The 19,681-nt window shown below is 29.6% G+C and overlaps 4 protein-coding genes across 12 annotated transcripts; 3 read left to right on the top strand and 1 right to left on the bottom strand.

Annotated features, from left to right (window-relative positions):
- Window positions 1-151: 151 nt before the first annotated feature.
- On the top strand, window positions 152-4,446 carry LOC146540316 (uncharacterized). Of its 2 annotated transcripts, XM_085198097.1 has the most exons (5): window positions 152-243; window positions 322-541; window positions 707-802; window positions 1,268-1,374; window positions 2,216-4,446. In XM_085198097.1, the coding sequence occupies exons 2-5, from the start codon at window positions 344-346 to the stop codon at window positions 2,295-2,297; spliced, it is 483 nt and encodes a 160-aa protein (XP_085054223.1). In that variant the 5' UTR covers window positions 152-243; window positions 322-343; the 3' UTR covers window positions 2,298-4,446. The 2 variants fall into 2 exon arrangements, with proteins under 2 accessions (XP_085054223.1, XP_085054215.1); XM_085198089.1 differs by having other exon boundaries at window positions 157-541.
- Window positions 4,447-4,836: 390 nt separating this feature from the next.
- LOC146540315 (uncharacterized) lies at window positions 4,837-12,506 on the bottom strand. Of its 8 annotated transcripts, XM_085198015.1 has the most exons (8): window positions 12,107-12,505; window positions 11,949-12,026; window positions 11,564-11,623; window positions 11,378-11,476; window positions 10,411-10,490; window positions 7,595-9,721; window positions 6,554-6,820; window positions 4,837-5,967 (listed from the first exon to the last, which is right to left on the bottom strand). In XM_085198015.1, the coding sequence occupies exons 1-8, from the start codon at window positions 12,246-12,248 to the stop codon at window positions 5,932-5,934; spliced, it is 2,889 nt and encodes a 962-aa protein (XP_085054141.1). In that variant the 5' UTR covers window positions 12,249-12,505; the 3' UTR covers window positions 4,837-5,931. The 8 variants fall into 8 exon arrangements, with proteins under 8 accessions (XP_085054141.1, XP_085054115.1, XP_085054107.1 ...); XM_085197989.1 differs by having other exon boundaries at window positions 7,595-9,717; window positions 10,410-10,490; window positions 11,378-11,623; XM_085197981.1 differs by having other exon boundaries at window positions 11,378-11,623.
- Window positions 12,507-12,852: 346 nt separating this feature from the next.
- Pglym78 (phosphoglyceromutase 78) lies at window positions 12,853-16,017 on the top strand. Its single transcript, XM_085198109.1, has 5 exons — window positions 12,853-13,073; window positions 13,301-13,533; window positions 14,415-14,606; window positions 14,995-15,067; window positions 15,528-16,017. Exons 1-5 carry the CDS (start codon window positions 12,971-12,973, stop codon window positions 15,692-15,694), a joined length of 768 nt encoding a protein of 255 aa, XP_085054235.1. The 5' UTR covers window positions 12,853-12,970; the 3' UTR covers window positions 15,695-16,017.
- A 1,401-nt stretch (window positions 16,018-17,418) lies between these two features.
- On the top strand, window positions 17,419-19,557 carry LOC146540313 (trypsin CFT-1-like). Its single transcript, XM_085197896.1, has 4 exons — window positions 17,419-17,576; window positions 17,984-18,170; window positions 18,448-18,703; window positions 18,790-19,557. The coding sequence occupies exons 1-4, from the start codon at window positions 17,534-17,536 to the stop codon at window positions 19,123-19,125; spliced, it is 822 nt and encodes a 273-aa protein (XP_085054022.1). The 5' UTR covers window positions 17,419-17,533; the 3' UTR covers window positions 19,126-19,557.
- Window positions 19,558-19,681: the final 124 nt, after the last annotated feature.

The following is a 19,681-nucleotide window of genomic DNA, read 5'->3' as shown; positions in this document are numbered from 1 at the left end:
AACTTAAACTTCTTAATTTGATACTAAATATTTTAAATTGAAATGAAAATTGATGTGTAAAATTATTGATACGTGATAACATTTAAAAGAATAGGAAACAAACTTTATTTATATAAAATAAATATATATTATTTTGTATACTAGCAACATTAGTATACACAACAAAAAAAAATAACGACCGAAAACGGATAAACGCCAACGTTGAGCGTGCGATTGATTTTTTACTCATATTTCTATAAAAATGTATTGATACATATAATTTATCTTTTCAATATTGTCGAATATTTTATAAAGTATTAATAGACGTATATACATTTTTAGTGCGTTTTAAATTACACTTAAAATGAAGGATCCCTTTGTGACCGACTCCGGTATCGATTCTCCAACACGAGAAAGTTTTAGGAATATCGAAGGCTGTTATAATAGAAATATTTTTAAAGGCAAATCTTTTGCTAATTCACGCCGTGCCTTACAGTCTGGGGCTGAGAAGATATCGAGGACGTTTAAAACTGTTAGAAATACATTCGGCAATTTGTCGCAGGTATTTTTTTTCTAATAACACTTTCTATTGTATTGACTTTTTTTTTGTTAATCTAATTTGTGTCTTTTATCATTTATACACGAAATAAATTATTTAAATTTCTATTGATATAAGTAACTGTCACTTCTATTTATTAGTCTTAATTTAATAGTTGTATATATATAGCATTTCAGGCTAGGTGGCCGACGCAGACATCGGTTAACGGAAGCTAGTTCACCGTGCAGAGTGGTTCCCACAACACCTGTGACTAAGAAAAAGCCGGTAAAATATTAACCATTACTACCATATCTTTAAGACTTAAAAGAAAATGTTGTAAAAATTTCTTACTACTTCATTTTGCGCAAATATTATTTCTACAAAGATTATATTAAGAAAAAATAAGCATTAATAGTAATATCAATTCGTATTTAGAAACATTTTCTAAAAAAACTTTTAAAAAAAAATCTAAATAAAAAAATCTAAAAGTTTTAAGTTAACTACTCTAGCTTCTTTTGATCTATTGATAATATACATTAATAACTGTTTGATTATTTAAATTCTTAATCTTTTCCATTCAAATATTTTGCACAACTTTCACCCATTTATATTTCATTTTATGAATGGTCTCCCGGTGATCTCGATTTTAAATATTATAATGATTACAATATATACATTTGAAATATATTAAATGGCTTCAACTTAAGAGATTATTTCACATATTAAAAATATTATTTATAAATATTTCAGCTACTAGGCAGAAGTCCAACTAAACTCTACAGTCCATTCGGTATAGAGACACCACACAGCCGTGATTTCAGAATGTCTCCTTTTATGCCTGATACTCCCGATCATGGGTAAATATTTTTAAAAGTTTATATAATTTTATTTAGCTACCTTGCAGTGGAAGAATCCTACTGTTAAGAAATGTCACTTCTCACTTTCCTCTAAATTTTCGGGACATGTTAAGTGGTGGATCTTAAAGCCAATGGCTTGCTTTATCTTGTTACCAGAACCCTTGTTCTGGTAAATAATTAGATAATTCCCTCAAGTGGGCCACAAACCCACAGCAAAACTTTAACAGTCACCCACTAAGCTACAATTAAAGTGTTTTTTTTTTTTCAAGTAATATATATATTTTTTATTTTGTTTTATTTTTTTAATTAATGTCTAACTGTAGAATTGTGGGCATCTAGTTGTAGACATATTCTCTGCATTCTGCTTCAATTTGAGACTATATGATGAGTAGTGGAACTCAATACAGTACTTTATCAGACCTGCTAAACGAAAATAGCCCCCCTAATAAAAATGATATTTCTAATAAAATTTTATTAGTGGATTTTTAAATATATTTTTTAGCGTCACACTGTATCCCGCAGGGTAGACAGAGGAAGTCTTCAACTTTCTGCCAAATTTTCAATTGCAGTCTGTGTTGGGTGGTGGTACTCAACACTGCAAGTTTTTTGCCTTGTTACCAGAAATGAAAATATTGAATTACTCTCGAGTGGAAATCAAACCCTCAACCATCGCGTTCAGTGTTGCACAGCTTTCCGCGACGGCCTCTATATATTATTACCAATTTATTTCCTTTAGAATATGACAAACTAGAATAACAAAATTGATTGTATATTTCTAATTTTTTCTAACTATAATTAGGGGAACTATTTTTTTTAATACATTTCAATATGTTCTTTTCAGACTATCACCTAAACGTCGTAAGGGTGTGACGCAATCTTGGCACATTTTGGCCAAAAAGCGGCCGAGAGCACTTTTCCCGTAAACTTCTATGAAATGTACATGATATTGTATGTTCTTATCCCACCGCTTATTTATAAGTAATATTTAGCTTTCTTTAAACAATTACTTTGATTTCACAGTTGGTCTAAAAAAAGTTTAGTATTATAATCGTAAAAAAAATTGTGAAATAATTTTTAAATAAAACTTTAAAATGTTTTTAAATCCTTATTTGGTTATAATGTTTTATATTTTTTTTTATTATTTATTAACATTTTGAATTTTACATTTTTAGTAAAACCTGCTTCACGCAGTTCTTCGCATATGACAGGGTAGGCAGAATTAAGACACTCTGTTCCCACATGCACAAACTCAACGTCGCCCAACTGAAGTGAGTGAAATCAAAGTAAATTGTTCCAATAGTATTATTTTATGTGGTGCTATGGAGTTACTTGAGCGCTTCTCAAATTAAGCTTGTATGAATGGACTGATCCACAATTTTTATACATATTTATAACTTAATTATAGATAACTTAATTATTTATCCCATCATTTAGAAACAACCAAATAATATTACCTTATTACGACTAAAGTAACTAATCGAATATTTCCTCCTTATTTTCTTTTTATTTGTAAGATTATTTTAAAATTAAAACTTGTATAACATGTATATTTAATAAATGTCATAATTGGATTCGAGGCTGCACTATTTTCGAGTATTTATTATTACACCAAGTTCTATATTTAGTTAACTTATAGTACAAAAAATAATTTATAATATTTTTAACAGATCTGAACTAAATATTTTAATTTAAATAAAACTCTTAAATTGGATTAATCACATATATTTTAAATTTCTTTTTCTAAAATATACGCAAAAAAAATCCAATTAAAGAATTGCATTAGAAATGTGTTACAATAAAAATTTATATAAATAATTAATAACCACAGATAAAAATATTTTTATTGATATTTCTCATTGAAACTGCCAACTAACGCACAGTATTTAAATATATTATACAATATTATATAAATTATAAGTAATTAAGTGCATATCCAGTATTAAATACGCCAAAATGTTTTGCTTTTTACTATTTGTATAAGCTTCTTGTGACAATATTATATAGGCAGTCTTTTAAAATTGTGTTATTATATGTGAATGTATGAGGAAGTATTTTGTATGGATCTCAAAGTGTTTATTGAAAATTAAAAATGTAATTTTGGTGATGCTTCGATTTTTTAAATGAAGTACATAAATATAGTACAATAACAAAATGTTTGCTTTTTTTGAAAATACAGACTAATTATCTCGCTCAAAGCAATTTCCGATTAAATTCTTTATTAAAATATACGGTTAAAATGAAAAATATTTGATTTTATCTTGTACAGATATATATTCTAAGGACGTTAATAACTTCACATAATAAGTAGTATAAAAAAATTAAAAACATATTTTCACTAGTACTCATTCAAACTGGACAGAAAGATTTTTTTTTCAATTTGGAACCAAATAATTTTAATTTAGTTTAAATTATAGTTGTTGAAATATTTGAATTGTCATTTTTAAATAACTTCAATTAACTGGTACACCTTATAAAAAAATATCTTATAATGTTAAAAATGTTCCTCTTTTTACCAAGTGTGCTTTTTTAACTCCTAACTTTTATTTAAATATGTTTTAAAATATCATAAGAAAGACTGAATGTCTATATTTACCTTTAGGTATGAATTTTATGAAGTATAGCCAAGTGTTTTATATTTATAAAAATGTTTATTATTTTACATATTAAACATTTTCATTTACGTGTAACATTTTAAACAGATAATTTATTGGTAGAAATTGGGTATTTTTTTTTTTAACTCGCAATTCAAAATATTTTTATTTTATTTATAAAATAAAAAAAAAATAGGTAATAATAATAGTTATATTAAATTGTGTAAAAACATATTTAAAAACATGTATTTTTTATCTATTTCCGTCCTTAGTGTGTTTTGTTAAAATCAAAATTATACTTTAAAAGTTCACCATCTTTCTACCTTTAAATTAAATATTTATAAACATTTTATCTATGTATATTTATAATAACATAATATCTTTATATAAATATATTTATAACATCTGTATTTTCAAGCTATGCTTAGTGTATCGTGTATAATGGCTAATTTATATTGAATAAACTTTTTTACAATCAAAAGTTGTTTAATTTTTACTTTATATAATAAGGTGTTAAGTTGGCAGATCTATTTAATAAGAAAAAAATGTTCTTTTAATATAAAATATAGTTTTATAATTAGAGGTCGGCAAAATGGGAAAGTATATTATTAAACGCAGCGGCGGTTGGGGTTCGATATCGCTTAGGGGAATGATTTCACATTTTTATTTGATCGCTAAAAAAATTGGCGTAGAATTCCACCAAACAAGCAATGATTAAAATATTCGATTGAAGGAGTAGTGTTTTAATCTTAAGCTCCTGCTTATGGGATTCAGCGTATAATTGAAAAAAAAAACCACTAAGTCATGCTGCACAAACACATAGTTAAAAACAGAGTTGTCTTAACACTAAATTAAGAAAAACAAGATAAATATGAAAATCAAATACTTTTATTTCTTATAAATCTAATAATAATGATAATTTCAACATCTAGGCAACAGCTGCTGAAAGCAAGTCGGTAAAAAAAAAACACTTTCGGTCAAAATTAAGAAAAAAATCAACATACTTTTTTAATGTCATATTTGTTTAGTATTCAATTTAGGATTTTATTGCAAATACTAAACAAATTTTCAAGCAAGTTAAATATACATACAATATATATATTACTTAATTGACATATAATTTATAATATTTAATTGTAATTATATAGATGCCTATTTAATTATTGTGTTCCCTATAAAATATCTATACTTAATATAATAAAGCTGAAGAAAGTGTTGGACTGAACGCACAAAATCTCAGGAATTACTTGTTCACGTTGAGAAATTATTTTAGTGTTGTATAGTCCATTTATCGAGGAGGGTCTATGAACATTTACATTGTTTTTTTTAATACACAACTCAATTATTTTAATTCTCAATTTTGATAAACTTAAATAAGGTAAATATGAAAATACTATTATATTATTTTATTATTATTAATTATTGGTATAGATATTAAGTATAAATATAGTTTATGTATTACATAAAATTTGTAAAGTCCATCGTGGCAAAGGCACAAGCGACGGTGTGGTTAGGTTGTGGTCGTTTTCCACTTGAGGAAATTAATTATTAATATTTTAATTTCTTTGGTAACATTACAAAGCGTAGCGTTGAGTTCCCCCACTTTAAAGTGGAGATCCGAGTGTTAAGTAGCTCTAGGTTCCCTCTGCCTACCTTTATATGTATAAAAATGTATCAACTCAACATAAGAAACAAACGATAAAAAATATAAATAATTAAATAGGCTTCCTATATTATTCCAGCTAATATGTATATAAAAATATAATTGAGAAAAAACTGCTATTTAACAGTTAAAGTAACATTTTAATAAATATAAGTATTTTTGTTATCCTATATAATATAAAGTTAGGTCACTTTTCAGAAGTCTAAAATTTTAGTAGAAACTTCGTTTCACCGATCAACAGTTGCTTATAATATCTTAACACTTAAAATCAACTGTACACTTACTAGTTTTAGTCTTTAATTATTAAAAATATGTAGGTCCAAATATCCTTGGAAATTTCTGAAAAAAAAAAACGAAAATTAAGTTTTTATTCAATTCAAGAGATTTCTTCCAAAATTTAAGTAGACGATTTACATTTTTTTATTCAAGTGTTAATTGGGACGTCGAGTAGCGTGACAGTTCTGAGCTGTAATTGCGACGGTTGTGGATTAGATTACCATTTAGGGGAATGAAATATTTTGTCAAGAACAAGTCCGTTGTCTGCTCGCACTAAAGACATTTCGTATTGAAAGGCGAAAATTAACGCCGCGCCCTGTCTGTTTTGAGATGCAAATTGAAAAATAAAATAAAGCGTTTCGACGCATTTACAGACTTAGAAATAAAAATCTATTTCTATCTTAAGTCAATACTTTCCCAATATTTTGAAATATTTCTCCCCTTCGATTAGTTTCTTTTGTTCGACTTATTGCTATAAAATAATTTTCTGAAACTTTCGTTTTTTAATGTATAAATATTGTCTTTATAATAATGTCATTAAAACACGAAAGGAATACATATCAGTAAAAAAATATTTTATATAAAAAATATTTTAAAATATTTTATAATCCGCGTGCTATCTACAAATATATAGTAAAAAAAAACTTACATTAGGACTGGGACCAAAAGTTTGATCAGATCTTCTCTTGAATGCGGGCCGTAATGGCGGTCTCATATTGGGATTTCTTCCTCTTACTAAATTTCTATTTAACAACGGCCTATAATTACTGTTCCTATTATTTTTCCATGTTTTGTGATGTCTGTGTGTATATATTTCCTCATTTTCTGCAGAACTAGTAATTGGCAAGTCATTGAAAAATTTCAATTTCTTGAGATCTATTGTACGTTTAAATTTTTGTTCGATTGGTGTTTTTACCTGAAAATAATAATTTTCTTTAGACAAAGCTTGGCTAAAATAAAAAAGAAACAACTGCAAATAAAAAAAATGTCGCAAAATAGCCCATCTAATGTTACTGTTTAAACATACCTAAGCTTTTTGTATTATAATTAAAACAATGATAATATAATTATATCTTTCCAAGTACAAAATATTCAGATTTTCATAAAAATATGTGATTTGAATAAGTAAAAAAACTAACGATACTTATGTCAAAAGGATAAGAATACATTTTTGTTAATCAAAATGCTGTGATTCTGTTTCAAGAAGAATATTTCCATTCAGGTTTTGAAATTTCTATCTATACTGATATTATTAAGCTGAATAGTTAGTTTGGTTCAACATTCAAATATCAGAAATTACTACACATATTTTTGTGGTTAATAATCCATTTATGGAGGAAGGCTATACGAGGCCAGTCACAAAAGTGTGCTGCAAAATCGACTGGTTATGGCCTCGATTCCCACTCGGGGAAATGAAATATTTATTTATTTTTATATTTTCATTTCTTCGCTCTGGTTTTTGAGTTCCACCACTCAACACGCAACACCTCCAGAATTCGGCAGAAAGTGGGGAACTAAGTTCCCTCTGCTTACCCTGCTGCGTGAGGTATATTATGTCAAGTTAATCCGAGTTACCTCGGACACTTAGAATGTGTCATATGGCATACACAATTTTTTGTTTTTTCCATAGACCTAGAGGCCGGAGCCGCAGGAAGCTAGCTTAAATAAAAAAAAATACAAATTTACTCACAAAATTATCCATATTGGTTGTGTCTGGTGAATATCTTATATCATTTTCCGAATAACTGGGATTATTCAATCTCTCCGAATCATTGTCCAAAGGTGCGTTATAACAATTACCATCGCGTAAACTTTTCGAATTTCCATCTTTTAGGGCACAAAATTCCCTATACAATTCTGTACTAGAAACATGGAGGTGGTGTTCAAACATTTTCATTATTGGATTACTAAATATATTAACATCTGTATTTCTAATAACTTTAATCAACGTCCGAGCCAAATTGAAGTCGTAGGGCAATATACACACCCTTTCCAAAACATGACTGGCCATATTAATTTCGAAACTACATCCTATGTCGCACATAAAATCTGTCAAATTCGTAAAAACTATCTTAAAGCGTGAAAAATTTTGAGATTTAGCGATTGTATCCAAGAAGACGTTACATAATAATGTATTGTTTTTAACTTTCTGTTTCAGTAGATCACCGTACGCGTGCAGTTCTATATCGTTCAGGTAGAGCAACGTTGTTTCTACAGCATTTATAACTAATATACCGTCTTCTTTATTATAAGAAAACTTTCTGGCAAGGTCTAATGTTATTCCTATCACAACTCTCGTCAATCTCCGACGAATACAGTCTTCGACGAAGCATATGCCGTATAATCGTCTAAGTGAAGTCCAAGCTCTGACAAATATGTATTCTTCTTGAAATAAAAGGTCGTCTAATTTTCTTAATCTAAATCTAATAATATCTTTAACCAAAATTATATGGGGAAATTTGCAAAATTTCTTCTTGCAGTTGGACATTAGGTTGTATATGCATACTCCTTTAAAGAGGACACTGTGAATTGCTAGTTTTGGTGTCTGATTGATCCCCATCAAAATAGATTCATTTTGTACGGGATTTCCTGGAGTTTTTTCTATTTCGCCTAATCTGTCTTCGTAAACAACTATATTTTCATCGGAAGCACTTTCATTGTTATCTTTGTACATGGACGTAGAATCGGCATTCGATTTTTCACATATTCCGATTTCCATTGCGTTTTCGGCTTCTTTTACCATTACTTTCGTAATCTTCGTGGGTTTATAAATAACTTTTTCTGGTCTCTTAAATATATCATCTTTGGTCGGCAGAGGAACATATTCTTCAACAATTTCTCGTGATTTTTGATTCCAATTCCTCGGGGACTCCATATCAGTTATACTTTCTGCGTAAAGAGATAAGGCATCGTCTTCATCATTAAAAGTGTTATTGTGGTGTGTTTTATCATCTAGTTGACTTGGTTTTATTTCAACAGTACTTATACTTTGTTGAGATTTTTCAATTGTTGTTTCTTTAGTATTATCAGATATATTCATGTTACTTTCGACATTGACTTCTATATCATTATTACAATTTTCCTCTTCATTTTCTTCTATAAGACTATATTCTGATAAAATTTGCTTTATACTTTGACAGTGTAGTATAACATCTCTTTCTTCTTGCAAAAAAATACTATCGCTAATTTTATCTTGTGTATTAGATAGATCGTTACTTGTATTTTTCTCCCTACAGTTATCTCCTATCCAGTTCATAATTTCTAAATCAAAATTCTTTAGTTTCAAAGCCAACTTATCTAAAGTGCTAATAGCTGGTGTAATTTGGACATTATGGCAAGTTTCTTGATCCGAACTACTACTAGAAGAAGACGAACTAGATAAATAATTATCAGAGGTCTTTACACATTGTAGTTCTGTATCCATATTATTCTGTTTTTCTTTATAATTATCATTAGCATTTTCATCATTCCTCAATTGTTCGTCAATATTAGTTAATTTTATAAACGGAATTTTGTTATCGATGCGAAAGAAATCATTTGACGAAACGGTAAGACAAGTGGACGTGCTCGAACTAGATATATCTTTAGTCCACGATAATTCTGAACCTGCCAAAGAGTCAGTCAGAAGTCTTCTTGGATTTAATAGATCTTCTGTATCAGTTATTTTATTTTTAGAATCACTAGTTTTTGTTTCTTTGCTCTCTGTTTTTTTGGCTTCGTCGTTTATTTTTTTTCTCGTTCTCGGTCCTGATCTTGGCCCGGGTTTGCGTTTGATAACTGCGTTAGTTAGTTGAGTCTTTATTTCACCTGTAACTTCCAAATCATTTGTCTATACGCTGTTGTTCTACACGCTGTATCCCGCGCACAGCAGGGTAGGCAGAGGGAACCTAGTATTAAAACACTCCGTTGCCCACTTTCCCCTGAATTCTGGAGGCATTGCGTGTTGAATGGCGGAACTCAACGCCGCTCTTTGCCTCGACACCAGAGCGAAGAAATGAAAATATAAATGTAAATAAATATTTTATTCCCCGAGTGGGGATCGAACCCCACAACCGTCGCGTTACCTTCGTACCCTTGTGCCGCTGTGCTACGACGACCTCATATATGAAAAAGAAATCAAAGCCTTATGTACTAAAAAAGAAACTATGACTAATGTTAAAAACTGTTGAAACTATAATATTTTTATTATAAGAATAAGTAGTATAGACATATTCTAAGTAATTAGATTAAATTAAATCTGTTTTAAGTACCAAAGTATAAAGTATGTGGTTTCAATTTCCACTTGAGCAATGAATTTATTAATTTTCTGCTCTGGTCGAAAACTAAGTGTCTTAAAATGAAGCTGTTATTTCTATATAGCTGTCATTTTATCAATATTGCAATATAAATTGTGTATGTGCATTCGAAAATATATTAAATCTTATTACACAAAATTATATATATTTTTACATAATGGTCAAATCAATATTTCAAATATAGCATATAAATAAATTTAAAAGACTCACCGGGTTCTGAGTTTTGAATTCTATTTCTCCTGAGCTTGACCGGTTTTTTTCTTTCTTTTGTCTTTTCATGTGGCATCATTTCTGTAATTATAATTGTATCTTTTATTTTTTTTTTTTTATTATTTCCAAAGGATGAATAAGTAATATATCTTTTTTCTTCTAGCTTCATGTTTTCTCATGCATACAAGAGAATGAACAGAGTACAGAGTAATGCTAATATAATAAGCCTTGGAACTTTGCAAGTGTTAAGACAATTCTGTCCCCACTTTGCGCCAAATTCTTGAGACGCAAACTGACTGGCGGAATTCTAGCCTGTGCTTTGCCTCATTACCATTTCCCAACAAAATGATTTTGCTTCAATTCAACATAGGACAATTTAGATTTGTCTTATCTTAGAGAAATATCAACCTTCCATCTAGAATTCAATGTGATGAAGATATTAACAAGTTTTGTTCAAAAAATTGGCTCTCACGCCTGTATATGACACTCCCCAATAAATATAACTAATTTTTTTAAACTGGATAGTCTCTAATCAAAAATTCCTTCCAGAAGAAGAATGTTTTCAGTTACATACAATATAATGGACTGTATCGTTGTTGTTTTTAGCACCTATGAACCTAAATAAATTTAAAAATATATATATCAAATTGTATTATTTATTAATTATTTGACTTCTTTGTTATATATATATATATTTTTCTTGATATTTTTCTTATTGTTATTACCTATTTGTATGTGTTTGCAAGTTCAGTTTTACAGTAAATTATCTATACTGATTTTAATGTTATTCTCGCCAGACACTTTTAAATAATAGAGATACATTTCGCTCATGCAACATAACACAATATTTTTAACAAGTATATTTCACACAGACAATATAAAACACACAGGAAACATATAATAAACAAAATAATTTCAGCATGATACATCTAGACTCTATTCTTTTATTTAGATATTTTAATACAAACCTTTAGTTAGCTCTAATTGTTGTTCAGTGTTAATAAGTATTGAATTATTTTTTGCCACAGCCTTTCGCCCACGTTTGCTCTGTAGATTTTTTTCTGAAACTTCAGACATCTTGTTTGTTTTTAATAGCTTTTGTCTATTACCTAGTAAAGGACTTTTTTTTATAATTTTATTTTTTTTGACCTTACTTGTTGATCCAGTTGGTTTTTCTAGTAATGTCTTTTTCTTGGGAAACTGTCTTCTTACTACTGTGAATATAAATATATATTTATTTAAATTATCATTTCACATTAAACATATTATAAAATGTTTCACAATGAAAATAATGAAACATATAAATTTGAAGCATAATGGGACTAGAATCTATGCCTCTTGAAAACTGTCCAAGCCCCCTAACCACTAACTGTATTTCCTACTTTACACTACATATTTTTTCTACTTTCTATATTATCTTTATATAATTAAGAAACAATCACTAAATATATCTATAAACAATTACAGTGTCAATAAACAAAAACATTTTTGGTTAATTGCTTTATTAAACTAAGCAATGCTTAGAAACAATCGTACTACCTTCATTAGCTAACATAATTTTGATATCATTCTTCCCAGGCATTGAATTTTCATTTTCGAACTGGCTTCCAAAAGCATCTACGAATAAAAATATATATTTTTTATATATATTAATTACTCAGCATACTTATTTACAATTGACTTAAAAACATATTTACTGAGAATATTTTGTTGGTTTTGAGGAATTGTAACTCGAATTTCTGGAATATTTATTTCGCCATTGTTCTTTTTCTTACGATTTCGTATAATTTTCGGTTCACCTTTATTTATGGGTTTTTTGTCTACTTTTCTGGGAGGCATTTCTGATAAAATTGTCTACTTAGCTAAAAATTAAAAGTAACTCATGCTAAAGTTATTTTGTCTTAAATTACAGAGTAGTGCCGAAATGTATATAAATTTTAGATGAATATTATTATCAGTGGTAAATTGTCCATAACAACAAACTTATTTAGCAAATCAAGGATCGTGATATTTTCACTTTCAACAATAAAAATAAACCACTGAGAGTAGGATGGTACGATCAACGAGATTTATTCTTGACATTTATAAAATGTTGTCAGAATTAAAGTAAAGTTAAATCTAGAAACTAGAAAATGTCAAGTAATAGAAGCGTAATTAGTTTTATTTATAATATTGTATAATATATCTTTCTTTACTAGGAAAAGAAAGATACATTATACAATATTTGATTTGAAATTGAGAAGTTTCATAGTAGCCACACGCGAAATAAAATTCATATTTCATTTAATCTCATATCTTGTTCTATATATAATTCTATATATATTTATTATTGTAAGCTACAAATACAATTTTATTATTATTTTGCTCCAGAATATATAATTATGATTTTTATAAATTACCTAGGTTATTTATAAATATCTTTGTTCGCATGGCAACTCTACTTGAGTGAGAAGAGAAGGTCACTAAGGTGACTAATGTCAAAGCAAGGGTAAGATAAAATCCACTTTGAAACGTATCACCGGCAGTCGGCAAATTAATTAAATATAAAATACACCATTAAAATGCCTGCTAAATATAAAATTGTTATGATCCGGCATGGAGAGAGTGAGTGGAACCAGAAAAATCTCTTTTGCGGCTGGTACGACGCTGACCTTAGCGACAAGGGTAAAATCATTAATTGTTAAATTAATTGTATATACATATTTTTGTCAGTTATTTATATATTCATCTATTTTCTATATATTCTAAATAATTATGATATTCAGAAGTATTATTTTTAGTACTTCGTATTCAAATAATACGATTTATTCTTATTTTACTTAAGCAAATATATTTTAAATACGTGGACGCAATATAATCTTTTATTTAATGATTTTTTTTTATCATTTTAGGTCGCGAAGAAGCTATTTCTGCCGGCAAAGCTCTAAAGGCAGAGGGTTACCAATTCGACATAGCCCATACATCTGTCTTAAAACGTGCTCAAATCACTTTAAACAGTGTTCTTCAGGAATTAGGTCAAACTGAGATACCAATTAATAAAACTTGGCGTCTAAATGAAAGGCACTATGGTGGATTAACAGGCCTTAATAAAGCTGAAACAGCAGCTAAATATGGAGAAGCCCAGGTACTATATTTTATTTTTTTCTTCACGTTTTATCCAACATGAGGATATCTAGTGTTACCTAACCTGTTACTTTGTTTTGCTATCCAACTATTGCCTAATTTGGGAGACATGTGTCAAGTGGCAGAACACAAAATGCCATTATTACCATTACTACTCACTCTAGTAAGAAGACAAAATATACAATAGTGAGAATTGAACCCATAACCCATACTCATCACATTTCGACACTGCCACAATAGCATCAATTATATATTATTCTTTTATTTTTATCAACTTATGTTATAAATTTTAGGTTGTTTACTAAGTGACTGATAAGCTGTTATAGTAGTATATCTGATGTTTATAATTTATTGACATGTAATTTGTTATGAAATTGTATTTAATAAAACATGATAAAATGAATATATAACTGTGTTAAATAATTCATTTTGATGTAAATTGCGTCATATACAACACATTGTTATTATGTATATGTATAACACATTTTACTTTTTTTTTCATTACACTATTTCCCGCTTTTAGCAAGATAGCAAATGGAACTTAGTGTTAAGACACAAAGAGAATTGCTTATATCCAATTTTTGCCGAATTTTTGAGAAATTGCATGTTGTTGGAATGTCTACAATGGCAATGCCCCTTTGTCTTTTTAGCAAAGCAAGTAAATGAAAATATTATATATTTTTTTCCCCTGGGTGGGAATTGAAGCCACAACTGTCGTATTTACAGTTACATGTTTATGACTACATCTAACATAATTTTTTACTAGTAATCTTTACTAATATTGTTTAAGTAAATATGTCTTGTCTATTTGATTTCTAGAATTACTTCTCTATTACATAAAGTTTTAATAAATTAATAACTATTACTCAAATCTTTAACTAGGTACAAATATGGCGTCGTAGCTTCGACATTCCACCACCAGCCATGGAGAAGGACCATGCATACTATGACAATATCGTAAACGACCCTCGCTATGCTGGTGACCCAAAACCAGAGGAGTTTCCAATGTATGAGAGCTTGAAGCTTACTATTGAACGAACTCTGCCATATTGGAACAATGTTATTGTGCCTCAGGTATGGTTCAAGTTCGGTTAAGTTTCTTTATGTTTTATAAAATATGTATCTTTTCTTAATGTGGAATAATACTTTTAATATGTTAATATTTTAAATAAATAGCGTAATAATCTTAGAAGTAGTCTTTGAATAGAAGGAATTTGTAAAAATCTATGTATTTGAGGTGCCTAATATCATATATTGAATGTGTGCTCAGCTACACAGTCAGAGTTCAGGTGTGAGGGTTTGACATCAGTCTACTATATTATTTTTATTAATTAGTGTTTTCAAAAATATATATTTTCCTATTCTTAGTATGGAATAGACTTTTAAAAATGTTAAAACTAACTTATGTTATTGGATATGTAATGGGCTAAAAAATAATTTCTTTCATCTATATTACTAATAGATTAAGGAGGGCAAAAAAATCATCATCGCTGCACATGGCAACAGTCTTAGAGGCATTGTCAAGCATTTAGATGGTATGTATGTTTAATTTTATGTCCAAATAACATGTTATTATATTTTTAATAATATTTTGTTTATAACATTGGAAATGAAAATATTCAATATTTATTCCCTCAACTGGGAATCGAACCCATAACCATTGCGTTTACAGCCACATGCTTATACACCATAATGTTTGCTTGTAACGGACATAAGTTGAGAATATAAATAAACATCTTTGTTTTTTTTAACTTCCTTACATTAATATGAAAACTATTTTATAAATAATTTTGTTCCTTTTTTCCTGTGACTGTAAACGCGATTGGCTATTGGTTCTATTCCCACTAGAGGGAATGAAATATGTGAAGCTAATTTTTTAAAATTATTTCTTACGTTTTTTTAGTCTGTATTCCTCCGCAAATGATGGGGTAGGCGCAGGGAACCTAGTGCTTTTTGTGTGTATATGTTTATAACTATATATTTTAATATTTCTAGATCTTTCCGATGCTGCCATAATGGAACTAAACCTGCCAACTGGCATTCCGTTTGTATACGAATTAGATGAAAATATGAAACCTGTGGATTCAATGGTATTTTTAGGTGACGAGGAAACTGTTAAAAAAGCAATGGCTGCCGTAGCCGCCCAAGGGAAAGCAAAGTGAATAAATAATAATAAAAAAAACGATTAAAATTAATTAATTAAAATGTATTATTTTATCTCTTCACAATAATGTAGCAGTAATACGACTGTATAACAATTTGAGAATTGCTTTACGAATATTATTCGTAAATTCGATTATTTTATGAAAATAGTAAATGCAATTGATATAAATGTATTATTTATGTATTGAATCTCGACATGATTGGAATTAAAAAAAAATGTATTTTAAAATGAGAATTCCCGTTAGTCTTACGCCATATTGTTAAAAAGTTTAATTTATTGAAATAGAAGAAATTATAATAATATAATAAATTACAATAAGTATATTGTGTGTTTTCTTTGAGCATTTCTTTTTATTTTTATCCTAGTCATATATGCATATATATTTTTACGTGTGTTTTTTAGCTTGACTTGAATATCCCACACGTATGCACATAGTAGGGTAGGCTGAGGAAGCCTAGTGTTAAGAAACTTCGTTTACCATGATGACACTTCCGATTTAATAGTGGGATTCGAATCCACTCAGTCTCTCACTTGTGGGAGTGCCCTACAGCTACAACTTCTGTACTAATATTAAAATTAAAGTAAAGTACTCTTTACTTACTGTATATGTACCTTAAAAAAACTATATTGAATAATAGATTCCAAAACTGTTCGCAATTACTTGTATATAAAATTCCAAAATAACCAGTCTTACTGCTAGATCAGTATAAATATTTATAAAATGGAAGAATTTGTCTGCTCTCATGAATCTCAGGAACTATTGCTCCATGTTTCGAGGGAGGCTATAGGTATTAAATCACGCGATGACCGCGTAGGAGTAAAAATAAAATAAAATAATTAATTATAATTATTTATCCTATGTAATAAAAGTTTATATTGAAAATATAAATATAATAATATAATAAAAAATATATAAATATAATAATATAATATTTTTTTATGACACCCTGTCAGCAGAAAGAGGCACTATTGATATTTGTAAAATCCAATTAGGGTAGTATTAAAATAAGATTAGATAAAATAGATATTTAAGTTTGTACAATAAAAAAATATTAAGACCAATGATTATTTTGAATTATGTATAGATATGAATTTGTTATAAATATTTAAAATCTTTCTCTTAAGTTTGCGGGCGTATTTGTTCATTTGAATCAGCTTCACACTGTACAGTACACACAACAGGGTAGGAAAAGGAAACCGAGGGAGTGTTAGGACACTTCGTACTCCACATTCTGCCAGAGCGGCCAGGGGAGCGAAGAATTTAAAATATTAATAAATAATAGTTTTTTCTCTCGAGCGGAGATCGAACCCATAACCGTCATGTGTCGAGATTGGTCTCACTGCCAGTCCATAAGCAGCAGAGGTGAGTAGGGATACAAAGTGTGCTGCAAAATCGACTGCTTGTGGGTTCGATCCCCACTCGAGGAAATGAAATATTTATATACATTTACATTTTCATTTATTCGCTCTGGTGTCGAGGCAAAGCGCGGCGTTGAGCTCCGCCACTCAACACGCAGTGCCTCTTGAATTCGGCGGAAAGTGGGTCTTAACACTAGGTTCCCTCTGCCTACCATGCTGTGTGCAGGATAGAGCGTGAAGCTGTTTTTGTTAGCTGTTTTTGTTTTTGTCAGATTTTGTTATTTTCAGTTAGCAGAAACAGGAAACTATGATAATTGTAGAATCTAACTTGTGTAGTATTAAAATAAGATAAGATATAAAATAGAATTTAACGTTTGTGTAATCAATAAAGATTGGGTTTACCAATGATTACTTTGAATTACGTATAGATATAAATTTGTTATAAATATTAAAAAATCTTGATAATTAATGTAATAACATGGGTGTAGTCATTGTATTGGCACTAATAGGAGCCGCGCTTGGTAAGAAAATAATTGATAGAAAAATTGCTTCCTTATATCGCTACTAATACATTTTAAAGTGATATTGTTATAATATAGTTAATATTTATATTATCATATTTATTATTGAGGCCAGTTGTGGCGCAGGGGCACAAGCGTAAACGCCATAAGTTGCTGTTTCGATTCTCAACTGAGGCAATGAAATATTTAATATTTTCATTTCTTCGCTCTAGTGTCGAAGCTGATTGCCACTGATTGGCCACTAAACACGTAATGCTCGTAGAATTCAGCGGAAAGTAGTTAGCGGAGTGTCTCAACACTAGGCTTCATCTGACGATCCTGCTGCTTGCGGGATATAGCGTGAAGTTAATATTTGTATTATTAAATTATGATCTTAATGAATAAGCTAAATGTCTTTGAATTCACAGCGGCTCCGCAAGAAGAATTTTGGAGAATAAATCGATCACCCCGAATTGTTGGAGGCGTTCCAGCAGATATTGAGGAATATCCATTTATGACCAACTTGTTAATACAAGGCTGGTTTAGCTTCAGTCCCGTCTGTGGAGCCTCCTTGATTTCTACCGATGCAGTGCTATCTGCTGCACATTGTTTCATGTTAGTATGATTTCATAACGATCTATCTATATTAATATAATAATGCGGAAGAGTTTGTTTGTTTGTTTAAATGCTAAAATTTCTGAAATTATTGGTCGGAATTACTATTTTTGGATTTTTCTATATCTTGAACTTATAATAATGTGGAGACAGAAATATTGGCAATTGTTCCAGTTTCTTTATTAGAAATAAAATGTTTTTTTAACTGCATGTATACAAAAATATACTTACTAAGTGTGCATATGAGTAGATATTAATAAAATAAATATTCCTTTAGTAATCCTTCGCCTTCTATGTGGAGAGTACGGGTTGGCACATCATTGACCTACAGCGGAGGAGAGGAACTTTTAGTTGAACAAATAATAGGTCACCCAGGATATGTAGGCAGCACTTTGATTAATGATATTGGAGTTATGAAGCTTTCGACACCTGCTGTTCTCTCTGATACAGTTGGACTTGCGTCCTTAGCTTTACCTGGCATTAACATACCTGATGATGCAGTTGTGACAACTGTAGGATTTGGTGTACTCGGGGTATGTAGACTATCTTATTTAAAACTAAAATACTTATTAATAATTTTTCATAAATCAAAATTCTATTTATTTTAATTTTATTTTAGTCTGGTCTAAGTAGACCTGCGGTTCTTCAAAAAGCTGATATACATGTTATAAATCAAGAAGTTTGCACTTCTCGTTATGCATACTTGAAAACAATTCCCGAATTCGAAGCCATGCCGCAGGTGATTCCCGAGAAAATCTGTGCTGGTATACCAGATATAGGAGGAAAAGATGCTTGCCAGGGTGATTCTGGTGGACCCTTAATATTTAATTCAACCCTTGTCGGCGTAGTGTCTTGGGGGCATGACTGCGCACATCCCTACTTCCCAGGAGTAAACACTCGTGTCGCACCGTACTACGATTGGATAGTTGCAAGTGCTGCTCTAAATAGATATTGAATATTCTCGCATAACTATTGTTACGTTAAATTTCCATTACTTTAATAATATTTGTTACATATTGATCGTCCAAAGAAATAAAGTATCAACAGCCAAAAGATATTTTGTAAAACATTATAAAGGACATTGGGCATTTTACTCTCGTATTACCCATTGAAAAGAAACAAAAAGTAGGTTAAATGTACAGGTACGCATATACATATAGGATGTGGTGTTTTCAAAAAAAATGAAGATCAGGTTCACGCTGTGCCCCTCACACATTAGGGTGGGCAGAGGGACAGATCTAAAACGATAAACATAGGTTCATGAAGGCTGTTCAAGTTTCGTGCAACGCTTCGTCACACCTTATAAAGAATTTAATCAAACTTCGATTTAGTAAAATTGTAAATTTTAAAACAACGAATAAATAGTGCCTAATAATCGTTAACTTTTGATCTGTTTTTCCATTAGATTTTTATGCAGAATTGTTATTAGTGTAAATTATTGATTTCAATAGTAAACAGGTTTTTGAATTCCGATTTGTTAGTCACGTTTTTAATTGTTATTTTTATCTCAT

This window comes from Heliconius melpomene, chromosome 2, assembly GCF_056956725.1.
Source record: "Heliconius melpomene rosina isolate 202511_hmr_F chromosome 2, ASM5695672v1, whole genome shotgun sequence".
Lineage (NCBI taxonomy): Eukaryota > Metazoa > Arthropoda > Insecta > Lepidoptera > Nymphalidae > Heliconius > Heliconius melpomene.
This window is presented reverse-complemented; position numbering and strand designations above follow the sequence as displayed.